This window comes from Gigantopelta aegis, chromosome 10 (genome assembly GCF_016097555.1).
Source record: "Gigantopelta aegis isolate Gae_Host chromosome 10, Gae_host_genome, whole genome shotgun sequence".
Classification (NCBI taxonomy): Eukaryota; Metazoa; Mollusca; class Gastropoda; order Neomphalida; family Peltospiridae; genus Gigantopelta; species Gigantopelta aegis.
This window is the reverse complement of record NC_054708.1, coordinates 58,803,279-58,817,070: the sequence shown is the minus strand read 5'-3', so window position 1 is coordinate 58,817,070 and position 13,792 is coordinate 58,803,279. Positions and strand designations below refer to the sequence as shown.

At 37.9% G+C, this 13,792-nt stretch overlaps 1 protein-coding gene across 2 annotated transcripts; it reads left to right on the top strand.

The window, feature by feature from the left end:
- Positions 1–2,069: 2,069 nt before the first annotated feature.
- On the top strand, positions 2,070–12,178 carry LOC121383968 (E3 ubiquitin-protein ligase MIB2-like). 2 transcript variants are annotated; one of them, XM_041514089.1, is made up of 7 exons: positions 2,070–2,222; positions 2,853–2,982; positions 4,008–4,110; positions 4,685–4,791; positions 6,899–7,074; positions 9,906–10,078; positions 11,417–12,178. In XM_041514089.1, the coding sequence occupies exons 1-7, from the start codon at positions 2,131–2,133 to the stop codon at positions 11,458–11,460; spliced, it is 825 nt and encodes a 274-aa protein (XP_041370023.1). In that variant the 5' UTR covers positions 2,070–2,130; the 3' UTR covers positions 11,461–12,178. The 2 variants fall into 2 exon arrangements, with proteins under 2 accessions (XP_041370023.1, XP_041370022.1); XM_041514088.1 differs by having other exon boundaries at positions 2,850–2,982.
- The last annotated feature ends 1,614 nt before the right edge of the window (positions 12,179–13,792 follow it).

Sequence of the window (13,792 nt, the reverse complement as noted above, 5' to 3'; positions counted from 1 at the left end):
AATTCCGCACAAAAATTGTAATGCTATTTTTAGTAGGACCCCGCATATATTTCAAGCACTATGGTAGTGGGGGATTAAACAAAATTGACGATCACAGGTGACGACAGCGTTACAGGGTGACTGGCAGGACTGCAGACAGACCATGAAGTGAAAAGACCCCGCGTCACAACAGCCAACGAGAACCGCCATCTCCGCATCTTACAACTTTACGTAACAGATTCCTCACTATGACGTCATCTGCTGCGACTGACTTTGGACATGTCATCAGTCGTCACACTGTACGTCGTCGACTACGACAGCATGGTATCAGAGCCTACGACCATTCAGAGGGATGACATTGACGAGGCAGCATCGACTTCGACGTTTACGTTGGGCACGTCAGTTTCAACGTTGGCAACATCGGAACTGACAACGTGTATCTCTTTTCTGATATATCACAGTTCCAGTTATTCAGAGCTGATGGCAGGACTCGGATATACCGACGTGCAGGAGAGAGAACAGCTGCGTGCTCTGTTCAGGAGACTGAACCGTTTGGTGATGGATCTGTGATGGTTTGGGGCGGTATCTGTGGCCAGCAGCGGACAGACCTTATTGTCCTTGTCGGAAATGTGTCCGACGTCGGGTCCATGCTTGCATACTTGCACATGGTGGACATACACGCTATTGAAACATGTTCTTTGTGGTCAAATTTATTAACCTTCGTTATGAGTGGTCCTTTATGAAATCGCACATTTCACCCCTAGCGCTGTTGTGAACTGTGATATTATCATTTTATGGGTTTATTGAGTATACTCGTGTTTATTTATCGCCAAATTATTATACTTTCAAAATATAAACATTTGCATCAACTTGTGTTTTGTGTTGTTTTTAATACTTTGAAAAAATAATTGGTATACTTTCTTTTGATCGTCAGTTTGTATATATATATATATATATAATATATATATATATATATATATATATATATACAGCCACCTGTCCATAACGGCCGCTTTTGTCTGGTCCCTTGAGTGACCGTTATATACAGGTTCGACTGTATATATACACCACACACACACACACACATACACACACACACACACACACACACACACACACACACACACACGCGTGACACTCCATAATTGACGTATGCATTCATAGTTATCATTTCAAACATTTCAATAGGAATCTTACACTGAAAGTTGTCCAGCGATCAGAAAACAAAAAAACGTTAAGCACTAGTTCATTTGTATGTAAGCATATCCAAAAGTTGAAAAAGACACTGCGTCACATATTCTTACGTCATTGGAATATCTAGTAATGGCGGACTGGAATTAAAGTTGTGTGTACAGTTTACAAAAACACGTTGTATTAAGCTTAATATTTATATGATATATGCTCGTATAATACAATTTATATTCCTAATATATGATATTGACGATACCGAAAAACACTCTGGTAATACCCCCCCCCCCGTCTCTCTCTCTCTCTCTTCTCTCTCTCTCTCTCTCCTCTCTCTCTCTCTCTCTCTCTCTCTCTCTCTCTCTCTCTCTCTCTGTATATATATATATATATATATATATATATATATATATATATATATATACACGCACACGTATGTTAATACTATTATTGTATTATTGTTGACAAACGTACCTAGTCACTAACACACACATGGCTTAACATCAAAAGACAATTGCTTAAAATCATGAACTTTAGCACCTGTTTTAGAGACAATACCTGATTTCAGAAGTGAAAAAAACCAATTCTTGGAGATGGGAAATGGTTCCTTTTAATGCATTTTAAAATTTAATATATGCAAATATATCTTCATGTATCACTCCTTGTTTTCCTTTTTGTGGATTATCTTTGAACGAATCAATTCTTACACTATTAATTAATAATATAACATTTAAGTTATAGATACCATGCTACTTGTCCTGGGTCTGAAACGCAGAAGGGGCCATACATGTAGACATCTATTACATGTCCAAATCTGAAACAGTTAGAAAAGCAGGATGCTATTTATAACAGAGTTTTATTTTAACTAACATTATTTTATTCCAAAGTGTTTTTAATCTTCAGGACAACTCTGGCGACACTGCACTACATGATGCAATAGCACAACATGAGACCAGCTGTGCAGAAATGATTCTGACTTCGCCAATTCTCGACTTAACTATTGAAAATGAAAAAGGATTTAACCCTCTCCATTGGGCTGCGTTTCATGGCAAATCTAGGTAATAATCCATTATCATTAACACTGGTTAATGGTGTAAAGTTGTTTGGGGTTCTTTTTACTGTAAAGCTTTACGTAACCAGTTTTGCAAAGACCAAGTGTTAAAACCAATGATGTTTTTTTCCCAGTTCCATTACAGATCAGAAGGTTGTCAAAGCATTTTCACAGATACAGCATCATTTTTTTAGTATCGATATGACATTTTTTTCTTCTATTTTTATTTTTAGGAGGCGGGACGTAGCTCAGTGGTACAGCGCCCGCCCGATACGCGATCGATTTAGGATCGATTCGCGTCAGGTGGCCCATTGGGCTCTTTCTCGTCACAGCCAGTTCTCTACAACTGGTGTAACAAAGGCCGTGGTATGTACTATCCTGTCTGTGGGATGGTACATATATAAAATCCCTTGCTGCTAATCAAAAAAGAGTATTCCATGAAGTGGCGACAGCGGGTTTCCTCTATCATATCTGTGTAGTCCTTAACCATATGTCCGACGCCATGTAACCTTAAATAAAACCTGTTGAGTGCATCGTCAAATATAACATTTCCTTCCTTACATATGTTTTTATTTAAAATATTGAGATAAAATGTACTGCTTAAATGACCTTTGTATAACTGAATTACTTACAGCAGTACACTGGTTGAGAAAATCTTACAGAGAAACAAAAGTCTTGTTAATGTCCGAATGGAAGAAGGACCCACTCCTCTCCATATTGCAGCGATAAACGATCACACAGAAACAGCACAGATACTTATAAAACAGGTACACGGATGGATTAGGAAAATTAGACGCAAGAGATGCAACTGACATTAGCAATCGTTAATTAATAAAGTAGTTTTTGTAATTACAGAAATAATTTTAGGCTATTTACCTGTAGAATTAGAGCTGAAAAGATCTATTCATTAAAATATAAAAACAAAAGCAACAATCGAAATTATTTGTTTCTCTATGCATATGAATCAGAATTTCTTACTAATCTGGTTAAATTAAAACAAAGGCTAAAACGTTTAACTTTACTTTCTGCTATTTTGATGATTTTAAGCTGTATGACAAAAGGAATGACTTCATTTTTCCAATAGTTTCTTTATGTCGAGCAATATACCTTGGTGTCTACATAACACAACTTCTAAGCTACATTAGGGCATGCTAATTAAATATGGATTTCAAACAACGCCATATAATTCTAGAACGGTAGTTGTTCAATTAGGTTTTTGAAGTCCATGGTAGACATTTAGAGGCTATATTTACTAAATACGATTCACCACTGACTAAGATAATGCTGATGCTATTCCATATTTTGGATCTATCCATGGCCTTTCATCTCGTTGGTGAAACACTTACACACGTGTTGTTTTTTCATCGTTTTCGATGAAGTGACAGATTTAATAACTGGTGGCAGTACTCATGACGAGTGCCACAGGCGGGGCAGGATATGCTCGCGTTCCGCTCACCTGATAGTATCACTGTTATAACAGTGATCCATGAGTGGGTTTAATCGTTAGTTGTTTGTGGTTAGTGAAAGAAAAGTCAGTATGGCGGTCTTACACGTCCCCATTGAGCAGGTAAAACTCGCTCTGGTTGGGAGCCAATACCGGGTAGCTCACTTATTACCTACCAGTCTTAACTCCGATGACTTTACTACCATACCACCGAGGCCGGTATGTGTGATTCAGACCATTCTGTTGTCCTATCATCAAAGGAAGAGTGATGTTACTGAGTGTTTTTCACTAGTAGTATATGTTCTCCTTTTCACCTTGATGATGACTTTACGTTGCCTTGCATTACAGGGAGCAGATGTGAATGTCAAGGACAAGAACAAAGAAGCAAGTCCCTTGCATCTCGCTTGCACACATGCCTATTTGGGTGCAGCTAAAATCCTCGTGGCCGCAGGTAAATATTGATTGTGCCAGGGGTGTATACCACCAAATCAAATCTCGTAGACGACAATAGTAACATGTGTGGCTAAACATGCAACATACATCGTATCAATCGACATATACACCACGAATATAAATACTGCCACACTTCACCCTTAACGTAAATTAAAAAAAGCAATTGGGGGTTAAGCTGCTCATTTCAGATAAAACGTGTAGCGTCTATGACTATCCCAATTCCGCACAAAAATTGTCATGCTATTTTTAGTAGGACCCCGCATATATTTCAAGCACTATGGTAGTGGGACATTGACTCTAGTTCAAATTAAATTTAAGAATTTACAGATGATGGCGGATGAACCAACATTTTATCACAACACTGTCACATTTATTACTAATGGCAGGACCTGTGGTATTAATGGCTCTATCAAACGTTAGGAGCGCCTTGAACTTTGACCCAAACAGATGTTATTTGGTTTAGTACTACCTCTAAACTCATTTTAATGCTGCTGACTAATCTAGGTATATTAATATGTTCTCTATTCCATGTGTAATCACTAATCTGTACATAATATTATTTCATTTTTAAGGAGCCGATGTTAATATGGGCGATGTTGACAAGAACACACCTCTGCACGTGGTGATGAGGTCGTCTGAAGTAAAAGTTGACTCGGATGGAGGTTTAATGGGAGATTTAGTGAGGAGATATTAACGTTATATTTTATAACCTAGTACATAGATCGCACAGATACATCGAGAGAAGCCCGCCATTTGTTTTGTTTTCTTTTGGTGGACTACGACCTCAGCGGAACGTAAATCAAACAAGTTCAGTCATATAAATTAAAATGTATTATGGGTAATAAATAGGATATTCAACTCGTTACCATTGTGTATCATATTTAAGTCCTTCGTGAACTAATCTTCATTGTTACTCGCTAAACTTAAGTTCGTGACAAGTGAACATTATATCACTCGGGACATAAACATGATATGGAATGTAAGCTCCTTTAATATCTTATTATTATTATTATTATTATTATTATTATTACAATGCTCAAAAAGCAATATCCAATATGTTTCCTTATTACTGTGATCATCTTGGTTTGTGTTGTTCATACTTCTATTGCAATAATGCACTTGATAACATATCCTGAAACCATGCCGTCCAAAACTGGTGATTTCTGCTGGACACAATAAGGATGTAATATTACCTAATTATATTGTAAAACTAGTGCACTTTTGATGTCTATAAGTTTACATATCACAGACACAATAGATTATGCATGTTAGTCTTTAAATTAATTGTTTTATATTGGACGATTGGTTAAAGTGTACACGATTCTGCATTTGTTACTTTTGACAGGGGCGAGACGTAGCCCAGTGGTAAACCGCTCGCTTGATGTGCAGCCGGTTTGGGATCGAGCCCATTGGGCTATTTCTCGCTCCAGCCAGCGCACCACCACTGGTACTCCAAAGGCCGTGGTATGTGCTATCCTGTCTGTGGGATGGTGCATACGAAAGATCCCTTGGTGCTAATCGAAAAGAGTAGGCCACGAAGTGGCGACAGCGAATATGTCCGACGCCATATACCCATAAACAAAAATGTGTTGAGTGTGTCGTTAAATAAACCAATAAACAAGGTACAGAGGCGGAACCAGAGTGGGGACCAGGGGGACGCGTCCTCCCCCCAAATTGTTCAAGTGCCCTCAAAATGTTCAAGTTAGCTTCAATAAGCAATAATGATAACATATCAGAAATTTTTTCACCGTAAAAGCTTATTAGTTTGTTTTGCATACTGAATTTCAAAGATGCATGCATTACAAATATAAGATACAATTCATTCAGCCTTAGCATGCAAGCTGGGGTTCACAACATAAGTGTTAGTTATATGTTTTGTGCAATACTGATTGGCTGATTATACTTATGTTCGTGCTTGTGTCCAATTAAAGTGAAGCACGCTGCCCTGGTCATACATACCTCAGCTACTAGTATATAGGCCAGGACAGTCGGTTAGTGGTTAGTGGAATGCTGGATTCGCAAATTGGTTTAATCGGCTGTTTAATCTATGTCACCTGTTTGCATGCAGTATTACCTCTGACTGAATCTTTAATTGTTACAATTCTACCAAATATGGTCATTGCTTGTACCTAGAATACTACTGATTCATCATCATCATCACCATCATCATCATCATTATCATCATCATCATCATCATATTCATATTCATATTATTGTTATTATTATATTCTTCTTCTTGTTCTATTTTCTATTGGTGTTTTTTTTTATCATGATCTTTTTCATGATGATCATCATTATATTATTTTATTATTATTACATTCTTCTTCTTGTTCTCTATTTTCTGTTGGTTGTTTTTAATCATCATCATCATCATCATCATCATCATCATATTATTATTATTATATTCGTTTTCTTGTTCTTTATTTTCTATTGGTTTTCTTATCATCGTCATCATCATCATCATCGCCATCATCATCATCATCATCATCATCATCATCATATTATTATATCATATTTGTGATTGCGTTACCTAGAAGACTACTGATTCATCATCATCATCATCATCATGGTATTATTATTATTATTATTATTATTATATTAGTCGTCTTCTTCTATTTTCTATTAGTTGTTTTCGTATCATCATCATCATCATCATATTATTATTATTATTATTTTATTATTATTACATTCTTCTTGTTGTTCTTTATTTTCTGTTGGTTGTTTTTAATCATCATCATTATCATCATCATCATCAACTTCATTATTTTTATTTTTATTTGTGACAGCTGAAGGGCCTGGTGAAAACAACTGCTGGCAGTATTCAGAGTCGTGTTAAACTGGCCACCTTCCTGTTGGAGCATGGAGCAGACGTCAACGCCAGAAACAAAGACGACAAAACGCCAATCGATATTTGTACTGTCAAGACGTTGAAAAAAGCTGTTGAAAATTTCAAGAAAGAAAGGTATACAGTATACAATTATTTCCAAAAAATACTTATCGAAAATGATTATTGGTGCCAAGCTTGAACGTAATAATTTATTTATTGTCCGACTGCTGATCCAAGGTGGGTGTTAGAAGTATACATATACCATACAACAACAAGGAGAGTCGAAATTCTCTTGTTTAATGGGTGAATTTAACGTTTTAGTACAGATGATGTAATACTTTTGTAGCTTTTGAAGACTGTCATATATACGATGCTAGTTAGTGTACTTTCGAGGTATACTTAGAAGCCTTTAAAAAGTATAGATCACCCTTAGTAGGCTACAGCTAGCAAGTGAAAGGTTAAATATAATCTTTCGATTATGGTGTATATGTATCTTGTTTAATTCGATTAGGTTGATGCAGGACATTCATCATCTATTGCGAAAGCATCAAATCGAAGCTTACTTGTGTTGTATCTACTATAATTGGTGGAACAAATGATCACACGAACATGCTGTCACTGAGTTCTGTTAGATTCCAGTTAATGTAAGCGATCTGATTTCATTCAGACGTTAAGATTATGTTTAGTGTTATATACGTAGTTACAGATGTACACTCGTAGCAGTTGATGAACACCATCCCAGTAGCAGCTGATGAACACCATCCCAGTAGCAGCTGATGAACACCATCCCAGTAGCAGCTGATGAACACGATGCTAGTAGCAGCTGATGAACACTATCCTTGTAGCAGCTGATAAACACCATACTAGTAGCAGCTGATGAACACTATCCTTGTAGCAGCTGATGAACACCATCCCAGTAGCAGCTGATGAACACCATCCCAGTAGCAGCTGATGAACACCATCCCAGTAGCAGCTGATGAACACCATCCTAGTAGCAGCTGATGAACACGATGCTAGTAGCAGCTGATGAACACTATCCTTGTAGCAGCTGATGAACACCATACTAGTAGCAGCTGATGAACACCATCCTAGTAGCAGCTGGTAAACATCATCCTAGTAGCAGCAGATGAACATCATCCTAGTAGCAGCTGATGAACACGATGCTAGTAGCAGCTGGTAAACATCATGCTAGTAGCAGCTGGTAAACACCATCCTAGTAGCAGCTGATGAACATCATCCTCTAGTAGCAACTGATGAACATCATCCTTGTAGCAGCTGATGAACACCATCCTAGTAGCAGCTGGTGAACACCATCCTAGTAGCAGCTGGTGAACACCATCCTAGTAGCAGCTGGTGAACACCATCCTAGTAGCAGCTGATGAACACCATCCTAGTAGCAGTTGATGAACACCATCCTAGTAGCAGCTGATGAACACGATGCTAGTAGCAGCTGGTAAACATCATCCTAGTAGCAGCTGGTAAACACCATCCTAGTAGCAGCTGATGAACACCATCCTAGTAGCAGCTGATGAACACCATCCTAGTAGCAGCTGATGAACACCATCCTAGTAGTAGCTGATGAACACGATGCTAGTAGCAGCTGATGAACACGATGCTAGTAGCAGCTGATGAACACTATCCTTGTAGCAGCTGATGAACACCATACTAGTAGCAGCTGATGAACACCATCCTAGTAGCAGCTGGTAAACATCATCCTAGTAGCCGCTGATGAACACCATCCTAGTAGCAGCTGATGAACACGATGCTAGTAGCAGCTGATGAACACTATCCTTGTAGCAGCTGATGAACACCATACTAGTAGCAGCTGATGAACACCATCCTAGTAGCAGCTGGTAAACATCATCCTAGTAGCAGCAGATGAACATCATCCTAGTAGCAGCTGATGAACACGATGCTAGTAGCAGCTGGTAAACATCATGCTAGTAGCAGCTGGTAAACACCATCCTAGTAGCAGCTGATGAACATCATCCTCTAGTAGCAACTGATGAACATCATCCTTGTAGCAGCTGGTGAACACCATCCTAGTAGCAGCTGGTGAACACCATCCTAGTAGCAGCTGGTGAACACCATCCTAGTAGCAGCTGGTGAACACCATCCTAGTAGCAGCTGATGAACACCATCCTAGTAGCAGTTGATGAACACCATCCTAGTAGCAGCTGATGAACACGATGCTAGTAGCAGCTGGTAAACATCATCCTAGTAGCAGCTGGTAAACACCATCCTAGTAGCAGCTGATGAACACCATCCTAGTAGCAGCTGATGAACACCATCCTAGTAGCAGCTGATGAACACCATCCTAGTAGCAGCTGATGAACACCATCCTAGTAGCAGCTGATGAACACCATCCTAGTAGCAGCTGGTAAACATCATCCTAGTAGCAGCTGATGAACACCATCCTAGTAGCAGCTGATGAAGACCATCCTAGTAGCAGCTGATGAACACTATCCTAGTAGCAGCTGATGAACACCATCCTAGTAGCAGCTGGTGAACACCATCCTAGTAGCAGCTGGTGAACACCATCCTAGTAGCAGCTGGTGAACACCATCCTAGTAGCAGCTGATGAACACCATCCTAGTAGCAGCTGATGGACACCATCCTAGTAGCAGTTGATGAACACCATCCTAGTAGCAGCTGATGAACACGATGCTAGTAGCAGCTGGTAAACACCATCCTAGTAGCAGCTGATGAACACCATCCTAGTAGCAGTTGATGAACACCATCCTAGTAGCAGCTGATGAACACCATCCTAGTAGCAGCTGGTAAACACCATCCTAGTAGCAGCTGGTAAACACCATCCTAGTAGCAGCTGGAGAACACCATCCTAGTAGCAGCTGATGAACACCATCCTAGTAGCAGCTGATGAACATCATCCTTGCAGCAGCTAATTTTTTCTTTGTAACGGTTAATGAACATAAACGGAAATAACATGTATTCTCTTTTAACAGTAGTATACCTGCCCCTGCGTCCAGGAACGCTCTGCTGTGTTCCAAGTGTTTCATACGCACCGCTAACGTCACGTTATTGCCATGCAACCACATGATGACGTGCAGAGATTGTCATACGAGGATGTCTACTTGTCCACTTTGTGGCGGGGAGGTCACAAAAGCTGTTGATTCAGGTAATATGTCACGTGTTAAAGCTACATATCTGCAATTTGAACAATAACGTTAGATGCATTTTTAATAGGTCAATTTAACACAGAACACGATATTTGATATACCAAACGTAGGACACTGTTTGGAACGAACAAACTCTGTGGGCCACTGCATATTTTAAGATAAAGGCAAATTCATATGCTGTTTTAATTTGCTTGGGGACTCTAAACTTCACTTTACCAGCCTCGGTGGCGTCGTGGTTAGGCCATCGGTCTACAGGCTGGTAGATACTGGGTTCGGATCCCAGTCGAGGCATGGGATTTTTAATCCAGATACCGACTCCAAATCCTGAATGAGTGCTCCGCAAGGCTCAATGGGTAGGTGTAAATCACTTGCACCGACCAGTGATCCATAACTGGTTCAACAAAGGCCATGGTTTGTGCTATCCTGCCTGTGGGAAACGGAAATAAAATATCCTTTGCTGCTAATCGGAAAGAGTAGCCTATGTAGTGGCGATAGCGGGTTTCCTCTCAAAATCTGTGTGGTCTTTAACCATATGTCTGACGCCATATAACCGTAAATAAAATGTGTTGAGTGCGTCGTTAAATAAAACATTTCTTTCTTTCTAAACTTCACTTAATTCTGGAGCTCGCGTTTAGTACGATTGCCAACGTGGTTGTTTTATTTTTCGTCTCAGGTGAATTCTCACAATAAAGAATTAATTTAGTATATTGTGTAGCCTTAAAAATCAACAACCTCCAGTTATGGTCTTATTGTTTGTTCTGTTATATAATACAATCAGAAGGAAGGAAATGTTTTATTTAACGACGCACTCAACACATTTTATTTACGGTTATATGGCGTTAGACATATGGTTCAGGACCACACAGATATAGAGAGAGAAAACCCGCTGTCGTGACATCATGGTATACTGTTTTGGATTAGCAGCAAGAAATATTTTATATGCACCATCCCACAGGTTAGTGCATATCACGGCCTTTGTTACACCAGTTGTGGAACATTGATTGGAACGAGAAATAGCTCAATGGGGCCACCGATGGGGATCGATCCTAATCCAATCACGCATTAAGCGAGCGCTTTTACCACTGGGCTACGTCCCGCCCCCATAATACATGCATTATTTAACAAGCTGGTGAAATAATCTTTACTTGAATGACTTTTAGTCATACTAAAGAGAAATATATATAATATTCAATGCTATTGTTATAAATGTGTTATTTTTTCCTTATCTAAGGGTGGACTGACCCCCATCTCACGCTTCATAAAGATTTTGATTAGCCATTGAAATGATTATATGTTAATGTCTTTACTAAAGTACACACCTAATTCATCATTTCCAGATGCCGTGGATATTGCGGAAATGCCATCACTCGACTTAGACTGAGAAATAGCTGCATCGAGCAAGAAAACCCTACCTAACCTCTTTAGGTTAGGAGAAAAGGGAAGAACAAAAGTGTGTTAATATGTTACGTTGTGTGTTTTAACAGAACTTTAAATAAGACGTTCTTAAATTTTGACTGTTTTTGAAATATTTTTTAAAATTAATTTGTTGATGATAGAAGATTTTAAAAATGTATTAATGTAGATTCATCATTTTGTGGTTGACGTATATTGTGTTATTAGTCCTTCTATAATTAAAATACACAGTTGAAGGCATGCATTAACTAGTTGAACTTTAACGGCACGTGATACGAACAAACGTAAATGTGCATCAAAGTTGCAAGTGTCATATGTAGTTATTTTTGTTATATTTATTTGTGATAAATAGCTACAGATAAATAGATTCCTCCACATGTAATCGTTGCATAAATTGTAATGTGACTTGGCGTTTTATAAATAGTGGGGTTTCCATGATGTTTTGATTAATTGTGTAAAGTTCATAAAAAAATCGTCATCATGTACTCACTGAAATAGCAGTCTTTTTTTAAATTGTGAATATGGAGATGCGATCTAAATTGAAATTGAGACGTCACATGTGAAGTCGTCAGTCAGTGTTATTAGATTTTTACAATAATATAAATGTATAAATATTAATAAATCAAAACCCGGGGTTGTAATTTTTATGATCCTGTAATTTCAGGTACACTCTTTACGTTTGTCAACATATATTAACGCATTGTATTGTCTGTATAAACCTTTGAGCCTATCCCTTTGAAAACATTGTTTTAAAATATACATAGGTAAAGGCAAACTCTTGGAGGCTTTATAAATTGCCCACAAATGACCATTGTAGGAATGAAGTGTTACAAATAAACAATTCATTGTTTTAGGCCAGAATATAACATGTTATAATTTAATTCGCTCAAATCGATATTCAACTACAGATGATGAACATGGAAATATTGTTCTGGAAATAGGATCAAGTTTACAAAATTTGAGTCTTATAAAGTCAGGTGTCATATATGTATATTATACAACACAATACAATGACACAAAATAAAGCAGAATGCCCAAGAAATAAATATATTGAATTACGAAAATGCAGCATATTTGGCGCATTATCCCCCATTCAGTTGGCAATATTAAGTGCAGTATCACGCACTGTAGGTATTTTGCACGCTTATGAACATGGAAATTATATTTTCTATATATTAACTATTGCAATTTGGCTACAAATAATGGAATGAATGTGAGTAAATATGTTAAAGAGTTGACATGGGCAGATAAGTGAAAAGTGACACATTCAATTGGTAGGAATCGCACGCATAGCAGTAGCGTAACTAATCATAATATTGGTCTTGGTCATATTGAATAGCAGCAACCCCGAGCGGGAATTTAATGGTAATTTGTAAAAAAAAAAATTGTTTTATTTTACACTGCACTTTTACCCCCAATAAAATGTTATTTGAGACGGTATGGGTTTAAAACTTAATAAATTAATGTTTTATATGAATTTTATCTTTATTCATTATGTTGGCGCTGTCAAAATATCGTCTGCTGCAAGATCTATAGTTCGTGCCACCATAGACACGGTGTGTTTTATCACATTCGATTCAGTATCAGTGTGTTTCTTTTTTTACTGGTACTCGGTACTGGCCCAACGGACTACCTTTGTAAGATTCCTATTCGCCCTTAGCCAATAAATGTCGCCACGGGCGACTGCTAATTTTCAACCCTGCTCTACATGAAACGAATGTATTTCAAAGATAAACTGAAATTCGATAAAATGTTATTAAATAACAATGTATTAAAATAAATAAACATATTTTAAATTGATGCATGCGGAGGAGGCGGTGGAGGAGGAGGGAGAAGCTGATGTAACTGTTTCCTGTGTCTTTGCATACTATCCAATCTGGTAAACGTTCACTCACATTCGAGACACGATATGAACCCCATGATGAATCGAATTAAAAATGACGTCAAAGCAAATTCATACAGTGTATATATATTGTCTGTATAAACCTTTGAGCCTATCCCTTTGAAAACATTGTTTTAAAATATACATAGGTAAAGGCAAACTCTTGGAGGCTTTATAAATTGCCCACAAATGACCATTGTAGGAATGAAGTGTTACAAATAAACAATTCATTGTTTTAGGCCAGAATATAACATGTTATAATTTAATTCGCTCAAATCGATATTCAACTACAGATGATGAACATGGAAATATTGTTCTGGAAATAGGATCAAGTTTACAAAATTTGAGTCTTATAAAGTCAGGTGTCATATATGTATATTATACAACACAATACAATGACACAAAATAAAGCAGAATG